The sequence below is a fragment of the Rhinoderma darwinii genome, chromosome 3, assembly GCF_050947455.1.
Source record: "Rhinoderma darwinii isolate aRhiDar2 chromosome 3, aRhiDar2.hap1, whole genome shotgun sequence".
Taxonomy (NCBI): domain Eukaryota; kingdom Metazoa; phylum Chordata; class Amphibia; order Anura; family Rhinodermatidae; genus Rhinoderma; species Rhinoderma darwinii.
In genome coordinates, this window is record NC_134689.1 from 300,754,839 (window position 1) to 300,776,428 (window position 21,590).

A 21,590-nucleotide genomic window follows, 5' to 3' on the forward strand; every position below is an offset into this window, starting at 1 on the left:
AGCAGGAATGGTTTGCGCAGGCCATGTCGCATTTGCAAAGCCCCTGAGGTACCAAAACAGTGAAAACGCCAAAAAAGTGACTCCATTGAGAAAACTACACCCCTTGAGGAATCCATCTAGGGGTGTAGTGAGCAGGTGTTTCATAGATTTTATTAGAATTGGGCAGTGAAAATAAAAAAAATCCTTTTTCTTCAATAAGACGTAGCTTTAGCTCCAAATTTTTAATTTTCTCAACAAATAAAGGAAAAAAAGAACCCCAACGCTTGTAAAGCAACTTCTCTGGAGTACGGCAATACCCCACACGTGGTCGTAAAATGCTGTTTGGGCACACGGCAGGGCTCAGAAGGGAAGGAGCGCCATTTGCTTTTGGTGTACAGATTTTGCTGCATTTGGTTTCTGGTCGCTATGTTGCATTTGCAAAGTCCCTGTGGGACCAAAACAGTGGATCCCCCCCCAGAAGTGACCCCATTTTGGAAACAACACCCTCAAGGGGTGTAGTGAGCATGTTAACCCCACAGGTGTTTTGCAGAAATTCGTGTGCACACGATGTGGGAGAATGAAAATGGGAATTTTTCCTTAGATACGCCAATATGTGGTGCCCGGCTTGTGCCACCATAACAAGACAGCTCTCAATTATTATGCGGTGTTTCCCTGTTTTAGAATCACCCTACATGTGGCCCTAATCTTTTGCCTGGACATTCGACAGGGCTCAGGAGTGAAAGAGTACCATGTAAATTGAGGCCTAATTTGGCGACTTATAAAGTATTGGTTCAAAATTGCAGAGGCTTTGATGTGAAATAATAAAAGAAACCCCTGAGAAGTGACCCCATTTTGGAAACTGCACCCCTCAAGGCATTTATTAAGAGGTGTAGTGAGCATTTTCACCCCACGTCTTTTCCATAAATGATTGCGCTGCGGAAGGTACAAATTAAAATGTTTCCCTAGATATGCCAATTCAGTGTCAAATATGTCATGACCAGCTTGTGCCACTTTTTTTTTTATATACACCGTTCACCGTACATTATAAACTACATGTTACCTTTATTCTGCGGGTCAGTACGATTCCGGCGATACCAAATTTATAGAACTTTTTTATAACTTTTTGCACAATAAAATTACTTTTGGAAAGAGAATGTATTTTTTCTGTCGCCAAGTTGTGAGAGCCATAACTTTTACATTTTTTCATCGATGGAGCTGTGTGAGGGCTTGTTTTTTTGCGAGACGAGGTATAGATTTTATCGGTACCATTTTTGGATACATGCGACTTTTTGATCACTTTTTATTTCAATTTTTGGAAAACAGTGAATAAATATTATGTTATTTATCCTGCGCAGTGAACGCCGTAAAAAAAAAAACCTCAAAAACACTGCCATAATTACTGTTTTTTTACAGTAATTATGGCAGTGTTTTTGAGGTTTTTTTTTTTACGGCGTTCACTGCGCAGGATAAATAACATAATATTTTTATAGTTCAGGTCGTTACGGTCGCTGCGATACCAAATATGTATGGCTTTATTATTTTTTTCAATAATAAATGACTTGATAAGGGAAAAAGGGCGATTGTGTTTTGTGTTATTATTTGAAACTTTTATTGTATGTTTTCCAACTTTTATTTTAACTTTTTTTACACTTTTTTTTACACTTTTCTTTAGTCCCACTAGGGGACTTGAATGTCCAACTGTTTGTTTGATGTTCTAATACATTGCACTACCTATGTAGTGCAATGTATTGGAACTGTCAGTTGTTCACTGACAGCAAGCCGATCAGGCTCCGCCTCTGGGCGGGGCCTAATCAGCTTACGTAATGGCAGACAGGAGTCCATTGTTAGGGCTCCTGTTGCCATGGTAGCAGTCGCCAGCCTTGCCATCGCATGGCAAGGCTGCCGATTTTCTACAAACCTCTAGGATGCAGCGATCACAATGGATCGCTGCATCGAAGGGGTTAATGCCAGGAATCGGAGCTAGCTCCGGTTCCTGGCGATAGATCGGGGTGTCCGCTGTAACATACAGCGGACACCCACTGCTGATGACGCCGGCTCAGCTTCTGAGCCGGAAGCTGAGCCGGCGCCATCTTGCCGATGTTACCGGAAGCCTCCTGGGCCCCGCCGACGACGGGGCATAGGAGGATTCCGTTACAGGCTGATCGGGAGGTAAGCATTAGCCCTCCGATCGCCTTTGCAGCCACCAGCAACCCAGCGATCACGTTGCTGGGGTGCCGGTGGCTATAAACTCCTCACATGCTGCGATCTCTATTGAACGCAGCATGTGAGGGGTTAATCGGTCGGATCGGAGGCTAGCTCTGGTCCTGGCCGATACCTCAGGGTGCCAGCTGTAACATACAGCTGTCACCCGGTGGTGATGTCGCTGGCTCAGCTCCTGAGCCAGCTTCATCTCCATGACGTACATTTACGTGAAAAGGTGGTAAGCCACCGATTTTAATGACGTTTATATACGTGATCCGGCGGGAAGGGGCTACAATAATATCTGTAGGATGAAAGTTTATATTTTGTGTCAATCCTGTAACAGACACTTTGGGGTACAAGCAATACTTACAGCTCCAGGTCGTGGCTCTGGTACAGGATGGGTGTACGTACTCCACTGCTGAGACTCGCGGTTCACTTCCTTATAGAGGCCATTGAAAGCCCTCTGCACATCATTCATTGAGAAGGCACATACAGCAGAACTTCCAACACCCCCCTTGTTCCTGGAGAGAAAAATCACAATTCTAGAATAGGAGTTCCCATATGGGCCCTGAGCAGCCACTGACTCCAGGCTCATCAAAGTTGCAACAGGTATATAATTATATATATATATATATATATATATATATATATATATATAAATTAATTTCATTTATTTACTTTTACATTTGTTTTTCATTTTAGTGATCAAAAATGATCCTGTGAAAGCCGTGCCATTATAATGGTCACACAAACAAGCTCGGGAAACTGAGAAATAGGACAAAGTGATCATTACGAAACAAAGAAAAGGCCGAAATGCAGTTCACAATACAAGGCTGTTATGAACGCTACAAACAGTATTCACAGCTAAGTCACAGCGTGGGACTTATTAAAGGAAAGCCAAAAATCTTGGGTGTTCCTCACATTACACATAGATTGAATACTAACAACATTCTGCTTACCACTGCGAAGTAAAGACCCCATAGAAAATGGTATTCATCCAATGCTCCCCTCCTGGAGTGAGTACAAACATGTCCTTCAAAACATTAAAAGGGAACCCATCTTCTGGGCGAGTGCACAGAAGCTGGGCCTTCAGGAAAGTGGTCCACTTCTTCTGTAGGACACGCTCGCCACCAAGGTCACCCTAGGAAGACAATATCAAAGGAATCAGAGAAAATAGCAACTAGGAAATAATTGACCAGAAAAGGTTATGGAATTATCACAAGACTACTTGTTGGCTATTGGAAATCAAGCGTTCATTAACTTAATAGGCAAGTGATTCTGATATCATTATGACAGAAATTGAAGGCCATAGATATAGCCTTTGAGGCTGGTGCACGGTCTATGGAGATGAAGTTCAACAGAACAGGTTGGCCCCATTCCCGTTGCCCAGGGATCCATCTCTACGGACAATACATTAGCAACATATTGGTGAACTAATCTCTGGGATAATGACAGTTTTCTTCTTTGAGAGGGTGGAGGTCAAACAAATAAGGGGTTCATCGGTCCCATTATTAGTCCAGTAATGATGATATCGGTGGCAGCATTGCCAAATTAAAGAGGACCTGTCACTAGGTTATATGAGTTTAACTGGTTTACTGACATGAATAGCGCTGTCTCCCTGTTTCCAGTGTTATTTTTTTAATCCTGGATCCCTACCTCCCCGTTCCAGAGATATCACCCACTGTTGTGTTGGCTCCCTCCTTGCAAATTTGCTGTAGTTAGCCAACAGGGCATGAACTACACTCAAGCTGCCTCACACAGATTGGTTAGCATCAGTGGCAGGGAAGCTAGCTCCACCTCATTGGCTTACTACAGTAAATTAGCATATAGGGAGACAACACAACATTGGGCAATATCTCTGTAAAGAAGGGGGGGCTCTAGGAGAAAAAAAAAAAACAGCGCTGAATTCAGGAAGACAGCGCTATTCATGTCAGTAAACCAGTTCAACATATATGAGCTAGTGACCAGTTTTTTTTCAGCACTTAAAAAACATTTCAACTTATATTTTACACATTGTTGGAAAAATGGCTATTGTGCACACAGTAAATAACGCAACAAATAATCACTGCTACTTCAAATAGTTTGGAAATCCCCAGTCAATTCTGACAATAAGACCCAACTTCCATCTCTCTAAAATGGTATTATACATTTAGTGCATGTTATTGTAATACTTTCATAAGGAGCATTTTCCTGATAAAATTAATAAATACATTTAAATATATGTTCTAGAGAAGTCTTCTTCTTTCAAGTGGTTACAAATCCTGTTAAGACTTTTCTTAGTTGAAGCTGTTTTTTTGGTGACACTCAATATATAATATACCATTAGAACGCCTAAATGGGATGCCAATAAGCATTCCTGTAATGCTGTATAGCAAAAAACAGCAGTGACATTTTCGTACCTGTATTTATATATTTTTAGGCAGGTTTGATGTTCATGGTCTGGGAAAAAGGTGACAACCCTGTGGGACTTGTGCTTACATCACTTGTCTTTTAACCTCCCAAAAACAAATATAAATAACACCTTGGTAGTCTCTAAGGTCTAAAATTGCAATCCCAACCAGAGACAGGTAATGCAAATTGAACTGCATGATTTAAAGAGGATCTGTCACTAGTTTAGTTAGGAGATAGGGAATAAATAATATAATAGGCGCTTTGCTACTGATAACTACAGTGTATTTTTTGTATTTATTTTTAAAAAAACAAAAAAAAAACGGATATTATTTACAAAGTTATGAGCATTTTTCTAAATATTCTCCCCCTTCCTTGCACAGCAACACAGTGTGATCATATAGTATACAGCTTAAACGCCGGACTGTTTTCAACCGGTGATATCTCCGGTTGTTTCACAGATAGAACTGCGATTAGAATCTCATCTTTTATATGACACCAGAACCGCTGTTCTAGGTGGTCCACAGCCGGAGATATGGCTATTTTAAATGATCCCCCTTCCCTCCAGCCTGAAACTCTCACACTGTGTGAAGCAGCTTCATGCTGATAGGACAGCGTCAGAGGCTGTCAGGAAGCTCCACCTCAGGAGAATCGCTGCTGTTGACGCCCACTTGTCTAGTTTAGCCTCATTTGCATAGTTAGAAAAAAGCTCATAACTTCTAAATACTAAACGTTTTTGGGACACAATTTTCACTAGCATTATCAGTGTGACAGCGCCTATTAGATTAGCTTGGAGATAGGGAATTACTAAACTAGTGACAGATCCTCTAACTGTTGCCCAATTCAACTCACTCAAATAGAAGTGAATGTAAAATGTGCAACACTTTGTGGATAAAGACACTCATCTTTCACTTATTTTGTAAGTGTGTCTCGTGTCTCGTGTGTGTAGCAGACACATTGAGTTGTACTCCAAGTACATTCCTATAGATGTTTTTATCTTGCAAATATAAAGTCACTGCATTGAAGACACCAGGCCTATCAGAGTCTTTAGGGGAAATTTCTTAACTAATCTTGCGAGTTTAGTGCCGTTTCAGTCGCTAACGTCACCTTTCCAAAAAAGACGGCAGGGCATATTTAAAATAACTTACGTCAGAAACTGAAGTAAATTATATCGCCAGAAACTAGCGTAAAATATGGCACAAATCTATGCCAGCTCATGCCTAGTGTAGCTTTCACTTTCTGGTGCACAAACAACCAGAGATGCGCCTAATTTATTAAGAGTTGTGCACCTCCTAATAAATTAGGTGCCTTTTCCTCCAACTTTCTTTATGTGAAGACTGGCATATCAAATGACAGTCCGAATATCCCCCTTTTTGTTTAGCTTGATCAATTATACAGGATTAATGAGACACATTTATAGCTTGTGACATGTTATACAGTAATTAAAAATGTTGGTTTTCCTCACCTTACATACTCGGGCAATCCGGGACACAAAAGGGTTCTCAAAAAAATCAAATTCTTTTCCAGTCTCGGTAAAGAAGAAATAAATCTTATCATCGTCACCTGCAGAGTTCCCTTTAGGAAGATTCTCTGGAATATGAGCCGAGCCAACAAAAGCTGGATCTGCAATGACAAAGCACAGGATAATGAGTTTAATATCAGGTCCTTTGCAGTTATTCACAGTGTCACCATAAACACTCATCCCAGTCTGATCAGTACTCCTGCTATGCCCCTATTTACATACTAGAAAGTACTCATCCCGAATAATCTCCAAATACGCCTACATTGTTGCTTAGTCTAAATTATACCAGTATGTGCTAGTTAAACCATAGGATGGCTGGATTCAACCTCGCAGGCAAATATTTGTAATTTAGGAAGATTCTGTTTACATCAAAGGTGGCCCCTGATCTCTATCAAAAGCCATGTTATGTCCGCACACATTCTTATCAAAGTAAATCAAAGGTCAACCTTGGAGCCAGTTCAAGGAGGTCTCGGTCTTCAGATTAATCTTGCTGTCTTCACTCTTGTAAATGATGGGTTCATTTCCTTGGAAAGTACTGACAGTGCCTCCATACATGTCCCCATCTGGTACAGAGACAGAAGAATTCAGTAAGCAGAGTATATAAAAATCAGAGAAATCATGAATCGTCCATTGAGAAGTTTGAAGATCCAAAACAGAAATCACAGGAGATTGTGGAGAAACCCGATTTCCAGGCCCTTGTTGCAGCTGTACTTACCAACCATTATAGCAGAGGACTTATATTCTGGATCAAACGGGCATCTGCCCCTTCCATCTTCCATGATGGGGTGACCATTTGAATCAGTTTCCAAAGTAAAATCATGGATTCTCTAGAATGGAAATGGAGACACTTAGTCAGTAAGTCAGTTCCTGAATGTCCAGGCTTCTATGCACAAGAAAATGTATTAAAATACAAGCAGTCACAAAAATATAAAATTTAGATCCATACTTAATAACGTACATAATTTTTTAAAGATATAGCTACACTGTACTACTATATAAACTGTCGGTAACTGAAAAAATAAAAATAAAAAATTAGATGAGAAGTTAAGTTGCCCCTACTTTTGACGGAATGACCAGGTCTACTGCAGAAATACTAGATACCAGAAGTCCAACATGCTATTAATGGAGGACACATCCATATGATTTCTTAGGTGCTCAATTGATACTGATTTAGTGGTTTCTAAAAACGTGGATGGGAGACACCCCGTGATCAGCTTATCATCGAGGGACCCTTCTAATAAAATAGATTGTCCAAAGTGAACAAGCTGGAAGCTCACCGCTTGCTATTGGCCTTGCCTTTGATCTTATTTTTTGCCACTTTTATAGATTGGACCTCACGTTGCACATCCATACAACTCAAAACGTTCTGAAACTATCCTTAGGGTAGCAAATAAGGATTCAATTGCCGGCCACTTTGTACAGTGTTCTGGTTCCGTGTAGCATTGGCTTCACAGTGAGAGGCAATGAAGCTGGCGGAACGCGTTTGTGTGCCTGTTTACAATGATTACACGTTTGCATGGGTACCCTGGAGTATCAGTGCATCTGTGCATAGACAATCCCATTTATCGTTTAGTCAGATGCAGTTGGCATATGGATAAATATTGGTATAGTTAATAATCCTCAGGTATTCCATGGATAAATAGATACATCTTCAGCGGATTTACGCAAATTATGTTTAACTGCTTAGATGCCGGTTTTAAATAAAGATGTAAATTATTTTTGTTGGGAGTGTAAATACATTAAGAGATAGGTCTGAAGGGTGTTAGTATGTGCGATACAATCATGTGGGTGTCTAAAATATTTGTGGGTTATAACAGGCATTGATAGAAGTGAAGTCATTACAATAACAGAGGGCAGACTATATACACAGAACAGGTTTCAGCCTATGGCCTACATACAGTACATTATAATGCCTCATTCATGGATGCTGGCAAATATTGGAATGTGTGAAAAGGACGCTTAGCATACAAATGATATATAGGAGAACATTAAATTATACAATCCGGAGGCGTTTTAAGCAAATAATTGCCAGACTGTGGTGAGAAGGAAGCGGAGCTCACCAACATCATGAATTCTCATCTGCTTCGAAGGCCGGATTTATACGAGCGTGTGCGTTTTGCGCATGCAAAAAACGCTGCGTTTTGCACGTGCAAAAGGCACTTAACAGCTCCGTGGGTCAGCCGCGTATGATGCGTGGCTGCGTGATTTTCGCGCAGCCGCCATCATTATGACACTATGTTTGTAAACAGAAAAGCACGTGGTGCTTTTCTGTTTTTATTCATACATTTTACTTCTGTTGCGCGAATCACGCGCGTCACATGGAAGTGCTTCGGTGTGCTGCGCGTGATTTTCACGCACCCATTGACTTCAATGGGTGCGTGATGCGCGAACAACGCACAAATATCGGACATGTCGTGAGTTTTATTCAGCGGACACACGCTGCGTGAAAATCACGGACTGTCTGAACAGCCCCATTGACTAACATAGGTCCTTGCGAGGCGCGTGAAAATCACACGCGTTGCACGGACGTATATCACGTTTGTCTGAATAAGCCCTAAAGGCTAGAAGAATCCACTCATCGGTAACACACACCATATTGACAGCAATGGAAATACACCCAAAATTTTACGCCTGCATTACTATGGCTATGAACAAGCACAGAATTTTTGAATATTGCATGAGATCATAATGGAAATCCACCTAATATTTCTATGGACTATGAGAATAAAATGTACACGGTAGTACTTCCTATGCGTCAATAAAATGCCATAAATCACTCATCGGCTTTTAATCCCTATTTTTATCTTGGAGTTCCTCATTGTAATGATTTATTACAGAGTTCTTTCAGGTCCAGATAATATTTTTTTTTATTTTCACTGTTGGCTAGGCAGTTTTCGAATCACGGTTGGGCTGTTGTTTAACATGTGCAACATAAAGTGGTTAAAATGGCTTACTCCTATCTGACGCCACCTGCCAATCTGCAGCACATATTAATGACACACAATGTTTAGCAGGGGAGACAGATAATCCTGTATACAAACCACAGAATTATTTTTAAAATATATTTCAAATGATATCTGTGAGGGTAAGCCTGAAAATAGGTCGTGTGAACCCAGCCTAAGGCTGGGTTCACACGACCTATTTTCAGATGTAAACGAGACGTATTATGCCTCGTTTTACGTCTGAAAATAGGGCTACAATACGTCGGCAAACATCTGCCCATTCATTTGAATAGGTTTGCCGACGTACTGTGCAGACAACCTGTCATTTACGCGTCGTCGTTTGACAGCTGTCAAACGACGACGCGTAAAAATACAGCCTCGTCAAAAGAAGTGCAGGACACTTATATACATTATATGCAGGGCACTTCTTTCAGACGTAATTTGAGCCGTTCTTCATTGAACTCAATGAAGCACAGCTCAAAATTTACGGCTGTCAGAGAAGCCTCGCAAAATGCGAGGAGGAGCATTTACGTCTGAAACGAGGCAGCTGTTTTCTCCTGAAAACAGTCTGTCTTTTCAGACGTAAAAGCCTGCTACCGTGTGCACATACCCTTAATGAGTCAATAAATAGAACCATATGACCAGCAAACAATACACTGCAATTTACCTGCCCTGATCTTGGAGACTGTCAACAAACTTGTCGACTGTTACACCCCCCCCTTTAGCTTAGCGCTAGTTAAAGTGGAGTAGGAGGGTTAAAAGGAGTTGTAGCAGATTAGAAAAACATGACTTCTTTCTTTCAAAAATAGTGCCATACCTGTCCACAGGTTGTATGTGGTACTGCAGCTCAGCCCCTTTAATTTCAATGGAGCCAAGTTGCAATACCACACACACAACTTATGGATAGGTGTGGTACAGTTTCTGTAACTAGGCAGCCATGTTTTTATAATCCTGTTCAACCTCTTTAAAAGGGGTTTTCTGCCTTATTTTTTTTTTTAAAAAGCGGCAAGGGTAGAAAAAAAAAGACCCATTACTTTACAGATCCAAAGCATTCGAGCGCCTCCGATCCTCCCATCGTTGTTTATCGTCATGGCTGCAGCGATGACGTGCTTGTATACAATCATAAACGCTGCAGCAAATCACTCTTCTCAGTGGATATATGGCACAGGATCGCTGAAGCCAGTGATTGGCTGGAGCGATCACGTGGGTATAAGGGCACATCACAGCTGCAGTCATGTCAATAAACAGCACCAGCGAGGATTGGAGTGGCGTCACTGGAACGCCGGGGATCTGTGCGGGGAATATTGCTCTTTTTTTTTAATGCATCCCTCCTACCCCTGCCACTTTTTGGAATAAGTTGGAAAATCCCATTAAGCTAGCAATACATATAGAATAGCAGTCAGCCGACAGCTTTCTCTCCCCCCCATACTCGTAAATAGACGTACTAAGCTTGGCGAAGCGTACAGGGTTATTATACAGGGGATAGGGACACAACAAGATTTCAGCATCGAACCTGCAGAATTATGAATGCAGCTCCGGACTATATTTTCCGTAACTCAGAATAAGTACAATAAAAGTAAAGCAATTTATTTACAAAGTAACACATTTTTTATGGCGTATATATATTTCTATATGAAAAGTGTAAAATGCTGTTCAAAGTATAAAACTTTTTCATTTATTTTAGGGTATGCTTTCCCGTGGAGATTTCAAAGTTCCAAAACCGCCATATGTGTATATTCCAAGCAGTGGCTCTAATAATAGAAGTGTAAATCATGTCATTATTAACCCAACCCTGACATGGTGTAACAGCTTTCTGATCCAGCGAAGGAAGTGTGCTTACGATATAGGTGCAGTTGGGACTGAAGGCGTAAGTTCCACAGGTGTAGAGGTGTGTGCTGTTCACCTGCAGGAGGATCTTAATATAGTTCTGACAATCTCTCTGAAACAATAAAAGACAAGATTCAGGTTATTTGCTTTCACATTGCCTAGCATTGCATGCCACCATCAGATACCACTATCGTCAAAAGGGAGAGACCACAAATTGCAGCCAAGGCAGTATTTCTCCACACACAAAGCGGTATTCATTTCAAAGGGAATCTGGAATATGCCAACCGTGTCCAATGGGCAGGGTCTGAATGCTGTGATCCCTGCAGATTGCTAGAATGATGTTGCAGTGGCACTAGGGGAGCACCATGCCATGTCTTCTCATGTTGGCTCTACTCTGCTTTCTCGGCTGCATGGTTGGCCCGTTATAGTTGATGCCCGACCATGCAGCCTCTGGAGAAAGCAATCAGCGGCGGTCTAATCAGTTGGATCCCTGCCAATCGGACACGGATAACATATCCTAGCGACGTTACCATTAATGTCTGTCCTGCGACAGCCCCTTTGAGTTTGCATTTCTTTCTAAAGGAACACTTGGATTTTCAGAAATCTGTACTGCTAGGGTCGAATTCATTTTGGGGGGGGGGGGGGGGGGGTTGTAAACACACCTTTGACCTCAGTAGTGATTGTCTTGTGGGTAGAGGATGGGTTTGAGTTAACATAAACTGCAAAATTAGGCGAATTGCCAAATAATGGCTGTACTACTGAAACTAAGGGAAGCTTGAATTACCAGATATTTCCTCTGGTTTTCTACCATACTCACAAAAAATAATGATAGGTTAATTTACTTTCTGTGAAATGGACCTTGGTATGTTTGTCTGAGAAGAAATAAGATTAGGCGCCCCTAGGGACTAATGTGATTGGCAAAAATCTGTACAGCTCTGAGGAATATGTGGGCTCTATATGAAATTATAGATATAGATTTCTCTAATTTTATATAAAAGGACACCTCCCCTAGATCTTCCTACACAACAGATGATGCCTTACAATTATGTTATACAATGATAAATACACACTCAAATTACATAATTCATTAATCCCAATCATTAATGGGAACGTATAGGCTCCCATGTGGTGACAACACTTGCGGCCATTAAAGCCATGTGATTCATGTTAAGTGACGCATCAGCACACAGAGATATAAAATTGTGATTAAAAACTCAAAGTCCACGTCAGATAATCCATTTCACTAAGAAAAAGAAAAGAAAAGAAAAAGAAAAGAAAGGTCTATAGGGCTATATGGGTACTTTCAACGAACCAGACAAAAGTATATCCTGGCCCATGTGAAGAACGTACACACAGAATGTAGTGTGAATATTCTTAGTGCCATGCCCCTTTGACTTTTAGTTCGAAGATTTTTAGATTAAATAGCTTAGACAGGACTGTGACTTTAATGCGCAGGTCCCAGTGATTGGTAGTTGGGACTTTTACCAGACTACGCCGATGCAAACTTACAACATTTCTCTATGACACAGCAATAAACCTGATGTACTCTTTAAGGATCAGAAAACATTACGGGTGACTACTATGTAGCAACAAGGGACATCTGAGACAGAGAAAACACCATTTTGCCTCTTTCATACTTTCTCTTTACGCATACATGAATATGCCGACACAGATTGCCATTTTAACAATGTTTGCTATAAATCACATAGATTTGTACAAACACATGACACAAACCTTTCAGCTCCTGTTTACCATTTTGTATTTATTAAAGAGGTCAGGTACAGTGCACATGCAAATACATATTCGTGCGGCGGATACGTGTAACAAGGGTGTGGTTGTACTTTGGACAATGAATATGTATTCTGTATATTAAGACTCTTAGGCTGTGGGATTTGAAAACCACAGATAACTTTTTTCTAGAACAGAGTTTACGCAATTCAGACTCTGTTCACAGCTCCGTTAGTTCATTTCTGTCAGGCCTCAGTTTCTTCAGGACGGTCAGAATAGCATAACATCAATTATAAGCCAATGAAGAAAAAGAACTGATCCATCATAATGGATCCTTCATATTCATCATGGCTGCTGTAAAAACGAAAATCATGATGCAAGTGTGAACAGAGCCTTATTAAATAAAAGGGGATTCTATGGGTCAATCAATAGTTTATCAATGCAATTACACCAGTTCTTGGAGTTCAGGTCGAACAACATTTATCAAGCACCTGCCAATTTTCAGAGCAGCTATGGCTAATGAATGGTCCCTTGGGAAGGAACAACATGATGCCCAACCAGAAGTACAATCATTGAGGTTGGTATTTAATATTGCTGAGTATCCAGGGCATCAGCAGATGAAGACCCAAGGCAAAACTTTGTGTGCCTCTATTAAAGGGGAACCACATGACATGGGAGCACAAATATGCGCTAGGATGCTACCTGGGCAGACCACGCTACAGGACCAAATTTTATCAATGGTCTAAGAACAGAACAACAGAATTTTACTCACATGAAATTAACATTTTGGTCCCTCTCTTGGACCATTAACAAGACTAGACTGCAGATATCAACTGTAAGAGTATGTTCACAAGGAGTGTTTTCAGCCGTTTTTCGGGCCATGAACGTCCCGAAAAACTGCTGAAAAATCGGAAGCAGAACGCCTCCAAACATCTGTTCTGACGGGCCGTTTTCAAAATGGCTGCGTAAAAAAAACGGCCACGAAAAAGAAGTGCATGTCACTTCTTGGGAAGTTTTCGGAGCCGTTTTTCATAGACTCAAAAACGACTGTCAAAAACACTGCGAAAAATCGCGAGTTTGATTAAAAACTGCCTGAAAATCAGGAGCGGTTTTCTCTTGAAAACACCTCCATATTTTCAGACATTTTTTATTTTGTGTGTGCATATTCCCTAAGAGATCAGCCTCCTGGGATGTTCACCAGATTGTTACAGACTTAATTGGCGCAAATTTGTGCAATTGGAAGAACGCCACATACACAGCTCAACAAAGCTCATCAGTAGTCATCCCACAACCACAACGTCTCTGCTTGCAGTTACTTTAACCCCATAGATGTTGCAATAGGAGGTCGAATGTGCAATATTAGCTGCAGTATTACAGCTTGCATTGGCCTCTTCACTAGAGTCTTCGCCTTTGCCATCGTTCATTTTATAATTGAGAAAAAGTACGGGTAAAAAAAAAATTCATACGAGTTTGCAGGTCTTGGTATAAAACAGTAGAATAACTACATATAGTAGAACGTACCTGGGCATCTTTTCCCTTGAAAGTACATTCCTTCTTTTTACTGTCTTCTGCTTTCCATGTTAACTGAAAAACGAATAATAAAATTCTGCATTAGTACAGGTGACAAGGTTGTTTCGCCACTGTTCAAAGACAAAGTAGAAGCACCTACCATTGAAAGAGATGTAAAGTTCGCACTGTTGAGTGAAAAGAGGGCTTCCCGGGCCCCCACATACAGAGTGCTGCCATCTTTACTGAGCAGTAGGGTTGTATAATGGCTGACTCCTTCTGCCTCAAACCTCTTCACTGTCCTTTCTGGAGAACCTACAAAACACGACATAGCATGTATATTAGTCAGGGGTTTTATAAAATGGTGATTATTTACAACATGCAATAATAAGCAAATACAGTATGTTGCATATTTAATTTATAATCCAGTTAAAATCTGTATCATAAAATTTGAACCGATATCTGGTCATCACACAGGCAAATAGCAGATACTATACTCATATTTTAACAAACAATATGACCAGGAATAATGTATAGACACTAGCCTAATTATCATTAGCTGTAAATGCAGACAATGCCAACATACATTCAATATAAAAACTGATCTAGTTGAGAAAAAAAATAAAAAATATATGTCTTAAAAAATTTCCAGATTCATAAACATTGTGAGTGTGTACAGGTTTAAGGGTTGCAGAGGTAGCAGTCACACCTGTTCCCTAAGGTATTTATTCTCTACCACATAAGAGGACTACACAACTATAAATTGCATGTGACAACTGGACAGGAAAGAATAACATAATGACTCGAAGGGGTATTTTTTTATTCTAGTAGACTAAGCACCTGGAGTCTATTGCTTTGGAAACAAACTTATTACCACCTCATGTTAGTTGCACAGGCTCAGAATCATATGCATGTTACGGAAAGTAAATGTGGGCATAGTGACAGCTATGAGTGAAGGGATACAGTGAATTTATAGGAAAAGCTGACAAAATGTGAAGAAAAAATAAATAAAAGTCAAAAAAATACATCACAGCTGGAAAATTAGGCAAATAATAGAGAAGGAAGGCATTTTGCAAGTCAGTGTTCACAGTATTCATTTCTTCACCAACACATGCGCCGCTCCAATCAATTGATCCCCAGTGGGGAGGTTTTCAGACTGGGCAGTATGGGACAAACTGTGTCCTTTGAATAGTTTTCCAGTTCATTAATAACCATGAGGTGATTACTATTCCCTTGTGCAACTTACAAACTTCTTGTTTCCGACGGCAAGCTCCATAGCCCATACTCCTTGTGCTGCCAGATACAGATCTTTGGCTCAGAAACAGGCTAGTTGAACAGCATGACTGCTGCTCTGCTCCAAAAGTAGAAGCCGGAAACCTTCTGGAACATTCTGTAGATTTTATTAACTATGTGGTGGATGAGGTGTTTATAGTATAAATATATTATAGGTTAACAATATACAGATATACTAGCCATAGAATGTCTTCATGGTAGGGATTCCAGTGGTAAGCTTCAGTAGCCACAGATGTGAATGAATAAAACATTCTGCGCCTCATGTATCAAAACTGTAGCCCACAGCAAATCAAAAGTTGCTTGCTATGGCCAAAAAAAGCCACTTTTTCAGTCCTTGTAAATGATGAACATGGCAAATAGTGTGGCGCTGTATAATAGGAAAAATATGTAGGCATTGCTACTAACGACACAAAAGGGGTATGAACATATTCAAATAAAACCAAGTCGTAGAAAGAGTCACCAATAAAACAACTTTCAATAAAATAAAAATGTAACAAATACCCGAGTAAACTCAAAACACAGACGCAGCCAATAATAAAAACTCATCCCACAATAAATATCAAAATATATTACCTGGAAATGTGCGGGGATCTAGCGGGACAATGGTTTAATCTCACTCAATTCCTATAGCTGCAGAGCATTGGAGAACAGATCAGGAGAATAATGGGAGTAAACCCCCCGAAAAGAGATCCCTCCAAATACCTGCTCAGTTTACAAAAAAAAAACCTTATGCGTTTCCTCCAGCAAGTTCTTTAGGGGTACAGAAAAATAGGGTGGAATTACTGTAGTTAGATGGTTTCCAACCAGAAACATCATTCGGAGGAGTGCATCAGGATGTGGTGTCTGAACTATAAAGATGTGTATCTATACCTCATTTCCCCACAAGTCATTGCCTAAATACGGTTGTAAATTTGTGTTGTCCAGAAAAGGCATTCATACCAGCCACGGTAGACCTCTACATCACCATCATATTGAACTTCTTACAGGTTTTCTAAATAACAGATAGAGAAAGTGTGAAGAAACCTGGACACCCTGAAACACTTACTGCATAGAAAAGTCTCCTTTATTGGGTTACTGCCATCAGCCCCATCGGTCACTTCAATATTTTGTCTATTCAACAGGACCTCAACCCTTTCAGTTTCTACCCTGTCTACTACCATCGCCCTTTCTCCTCTTATTTCTAAGCCTCGCTTACACCCCATTTTTTTTACCATCTTCTCAGAAATTGTTACCACATTGGGGTTGTTAATATCTATTTCACCCGTGCACCATGAAATATCTGGCTGTTCGATTTATTAGACATACATGGAGAGCGGAAAGAGTATTGCGTAAATGTACCTTTGATGCAACCTTTATCAGGTGTTCTTCAATGCATATTGTCAAGTTATATCTACCGGTCTCTTCACTGCTCTATTAAACACCTCCCCACACATTTTCTTGTAGAATTATAAAACAGTTCATTGATCATTCATAGCACAAATAATATAAATTTTACTGAGTTATATACAAAATACTGTACTAAGCCATGTCAGGGTCGATAAGCTAGAACTATGGAATATAACTACAGTAGCCTGCGACACTAAGCCACCTGCACAATCTCGAATACTCTTCACTAGAAGATGAATGTTCCAAGCTGACAAGAGTAATGAAGAGCAAGCCTCAGAAGAAATTGTTCTGTTCAATGCCCAGGCCTCCTGTGAGGCACGACCCACAAATGCAGCCCGACCTTTGTCATCTTTCATGCCGTGTTTCACAACATTAGACAGCATTCTGTTATTAGTGTTCATTAGCTTGTCTGAACAGCCTTGACATTTTCCAGTTGTGACTTGTCAGAGAAAATAAAAAAAGTTCACGTTACTTGTAGCTTTGAGCATTAAAGCACTGCTGGTCTACTCCATGGTGGTGGTAGCAGTGGCGGGGGAATTTTTTAAATCAGGGAAAAATATTTAAAGAGGCTCTGTCCCCACATTATAAGTGCCCTATCTCCTACATAATGAGATGGGCGCTGTAATGTAGGTGACCGCAGTAGTTTTCATTTTGAAAAACGATAAATTTTGACCAAGTTATGACCTATTTTAGATTTATGCTAATTAGTTTCTTAATGCCTAACTGGGCGTGTTTTTACTTTTGACCAAGTGGGTGTTGTACAGAGGAGTGTGTGACGCTGACCAATCAGCGTCATAAACGAACAAGAATCCTAAATTTTTATATCAGTTCATTGCTAGAAAAATCCTTGGAGCCATGTAACAAATTTGCTTAGAAATTTTCTGCTGATGCCAACATTTTGGGTGGTTTTTAATGGAACCTATTGCCTGGATACTTCAAAAAAATCAAACTGAATTTTGCAGTGGTCTAAACTGGGTCCTAAAAGATCTAGTAATTTGTCCACCTGTGGGTTTGTGTATTTAATGTTATAACACCATAGGCTACTAGTGTTGCTTTTAGATGGCCGCACACGTCATTATTGACCATCATATGTGATAATGATAATCCTTTGTTGCAAGGTAGATTAACATTTGGCTTCCCATACATGTAGCATTTATATGTTCCGGTTAGGCCTCATGCCCACTTCAGTTTTTTCCTTCAGGGTGCTATTAGTTTTGATCACGGATAGCACCCTGAACCCATTCATTTTAATGGGGCCATGCACACCTACGTTGTTTTAACGGAACCGTGCAGCCGTTCCGTCAAAAGTAGGGCAGGTCCTACTCCTGCCTGTTTTTGACGGAACAGTCTCAGCCTTCTCATTGAATTTGGTCCCTGAAACAACGGACTGCATGCGGAAGCCATCCGTGTGCAGCCTGTGTGTGACGGGACCGTCAATAACGGCCGATCAATGGCCAACGGAAGTGTGCATGAGGCCTTAGAGATATGGAATAATGCAACATTTATATGGAAAAGGTATTAAACAGTTTGATGATAATACAAACTTGAAGTTATTTTAGCAATTATGTTCGGGAATGTCTAGCAGCTTATTATAGGAATCACTTCCTTTACGATCAGGAATGTTCCAATAATTATTAATAAAGGTTATTGGATAGTCCTGCAGGCGATAATAAAGAATGGCTCACTTTAGGAACCCACTAATTAGTAATGATACCATCAAAATAATCTTTACAAAGACAATATTTATCGGAGTCCACACACTTATTATTGTTCCAGATGAATTATATTTAGAAATATACTTTTTAAATGCTACAGGACATCATATCTGGGCAGCTTGTATTGTGAATTGCTGCCATATTGTGTCAAGGTCTTTCTTCTATTTCCTCTGTACGAACACAGTCTTGTAAGAACCTAGAATTGGCCCATCTGTTTAACAAGTGTGCTTCACATTCTTTCGGAATACAAATTAATTAGAAAAAGCAAACATCAGTTGTGGGTAAAGTTGGAAAAGCAACATAGGAAGACTATTGTACCTCATTATTAAATCAGTAATAAAAAATACTCCCAGGCCAAACTGCTTTGAATTTTATGGAATTTTTTACAATTTGTAAAAACAGCTGTATTCATAAACCCTATTATTTTCTTTATAAGAACAGATTTAATGAAACTCTATCCAACATAGATATATAAAAATTAAAAAAAAGGTGCCCATAAAAAGAGCCGCAGATGGATGACCGATCGTTGTCTGACGTTACCTTTGTCCACCAGCAATACTAACATTTACAACCATGCACAGTTAAATATTGCCAGATGCAGCAGGATGAAGAAAATAAAGAACACCCTTTTTTATAACATTAATGGCTGATCATACCACAAAATTCAGATTATGGATGAATGTTGCCCAAAAAAACAACACGTCTATATTTGAACCATTTGTCAATTTGTTATCATTGTTTGTGCCAAAGAATGTGGCCAATTAATGGTTCATAACTGAGAAAAATGTATGAATTGTCCATTTCAGTCAACTTTTATTTCATCTCAGGTCAGCTTTACTCCAAAATCACTACAGTGCCATGATCCCAACTTCTATACAAACAAAATTACCATTGAACAATGTAAGAAATTCATAACCCTTTCTTCCTCGGAAATCATTTCATATTGACTATTAAAGGGGTAGCCATTTCAAATGTCTAGATTTGCCAGCGCTTCTTTCTATGATCAGTTGGGCATTCTATCTAATCCTACAGTGTACCCCTGTAAGGGCAGGGTTGAGTGATCTAGGAGTTAAGGTGATATTACCCGGCCCGAAGTGGGTCGTGTAAACAGTCGATCAACAAGCCCGTTGATCCGCGCTCATTTGCTCCTTTCACAAGGAGCTAGTATGGGGGATGAGCGCTCGTTACTCCGATCGCTCGTCCCTATACATTTTTGTCATGTCGGCGGCGCATCTATATATACACACCTTGAGACAATGAGCAGATTTCAAAGTAATTTAGAAGAATGCATTAAAGGGGTTTTCCCATCAGAGACATGTATGACATATCCACAGGATATATCATAAATGTCAGATAGATGCGGGTCCCACCTCTGGGACCCGCATCTATCTCTAGAACAGGGCCCCCTAAATCCTGTTATACCTCTCTGAGTTGTGGCTGAAACAAGTGATTTCTGACCATGGATTACGGAAACAGCGTAGCTCGCAGAGCTACGCTGTTTCCGTAAGTCCCATTGAACTGAATGATCGTTACAGAAACAGCGTAGCTCGCGTGCTACGCTGCTTCCGTAACCGCCAGTCACTGCTATAGGAGTTACGGAAAAAGTTCAGCTCAGCGAGCTATGCGGTTTCCGTAATCCATGGTCGGTTTAGAGGGCCTTATTCTAAAGATAGGTGTGAGTTCCAGAGGTGGAACCCGCATCTGACATTTATGACATATCCACAGGATATGTCATAAACGTGTCTGATGGGAAAACCACTTGAATTCACTAAACTACCATGGGCTCATAATGGAAATATAAGAAAACAAGAACGTGTTAACGTGATATCTCAAAATGTTGTACTATCCAATGTACACGTAGAAATAACCAACATTGTTTGAAATATAAAAACGTACACTTAATGATGGCCACAACCATAAAAACCACTGCCCCTCCCCCATTAACATGGTATGTGGGGCAGTCCAACGCTGTTGGGAAACTTCAACCTTTCCAATTTATTCTCCAACAGAAAATGGACACCAAAGTCAGATTGCCCCACACGTTACACGATTTAAGGTCTATGGTGGATTTATTTTCTCCAGGAGAGCAGGAGCTGCAGGCCTGAAGACCAAACCTTGTGTGGGTGAGAAAGGAGTTCATTGCAAAATAATAAAAAAATTAATAAAAATACAGCAACGATCCATTTACTTATTCTTTAACCCTTTCAGGACCCAGCCATTTTTTTTGATTTTCGTTTTCATTTTTTCCTCCATCTTTTAAAAGCCAAAACTTTTTTATTTTTCTATCAATGTAGCCATATGAGGGCTTTTATTTTTGTGGGACGAGTTGTAGTTTTTAAAAGGTACCATTTGTTATACCATATAATGTATTGGGAAACTGGGAAAATATTATTTGTGGGGTGGAAAAAATAGGGATTCCTCAATCTTTTGAGGGGTTTTGTTTTTATGGCTTTCACCATGCGGTAAAAATGGCATGTTAACTTTAATCTACCAATCAATACGATTACGGCGATACTAAATTTATAGGTTTTTCCATATATTTTACTACATTTACAAGGAAGAAACTAATTGTTAAAAATAAAATGCGTTTTGTCGCTACATTCTGAGAGCCATAACTTTTTTATTTTTCCATCGATTGTGGTATAAGGGCTTATTTTTTGCGGGGCAAGCTGTAGTTTCAATTGGTACCATTTTGGGCTACATGAGACTTTTTGGATTTAATTGCGAGATATGAAGTGACCAAAAAACAGCGATTTTGGCGGTTTATATTTTTTTATTTTCATGCCATTCACCGTATGCATTAAATAATGCTATAATGTAATCGTTCGGACTTTTACAGATGCAGCGATTTTATTTTTTTTTATTTTACTTCAAAGTAAAAATAGGAAAAAAATATATATATTTTTTTTAACTTTTACTTTTTTTATACTACTAAAAACGGTAAACGTTTTTTTTTTTTTAATACACCTTTCATTAGACCACCTAGGGGACTTAAACCAGAGATCGTTAGATTAATGTATTGCAGTACATTGACATTTTTACAGGCTCCTGTTAAGCCCTGCCAGAGACACGGCTTAATAGGAGATGAAGAAAGGCAGACAT

General features: G+C 39.9%; 1 protein-coding gene across 2 annotated transcripts in view; it reads right to left on the reverse strand.

Annotated features, from left to right (window-relative positions):
• The window catches only part of SEMA4B (semaphorin 4B), a 287,580-nt gene that overhangs the window by 12,271 nt on the left and 253,719 nt on the right, over nucleotides 1-21,590 (reverse strand). For both annotated transcript variants that reach the window (XM_075858142.1, XM_075858141.1), the window contains exons 4-11: nucleotides 14,258-14,409; nucleotides 14,110-14,172; nucleotides 10,874-10,972; nucleotides 6,807-6,918; nucleotides 6,538-6,654; nucleotides 6,035-6,192; nucleotides 3,141-3,322; nucleotides 2,552-2,702 (exon numbers count right to left, since the gene is read on the reverse strand). In XM_075858142.1, the coding sequence (XP_075714257.1) occupies nucleotides 2,552-2,702; nucleotides 3,141-3,322; nucleotides 6,035-6,192; nucleotides 6,538-6,654; nucleotides 6,807-6,918; nucleotides 10,874-10,972; nucleotides 14,110-14,172; nucleotides 14,258-14,409 (1,034 nt within the window). The remainder of the gene's footprint in view (nucleotides 1-2,551; nucleotides 2,703-3,140; nucleotides 3,323-6,034; nucleotides 6,193-6,537; nucleotides 6,655-6,806; nucleotides 6,919-10,873; nucleotides 10,973-14,109; nucleotides 14,173-14,257; nucleotides 14,410-21,590) is intronic.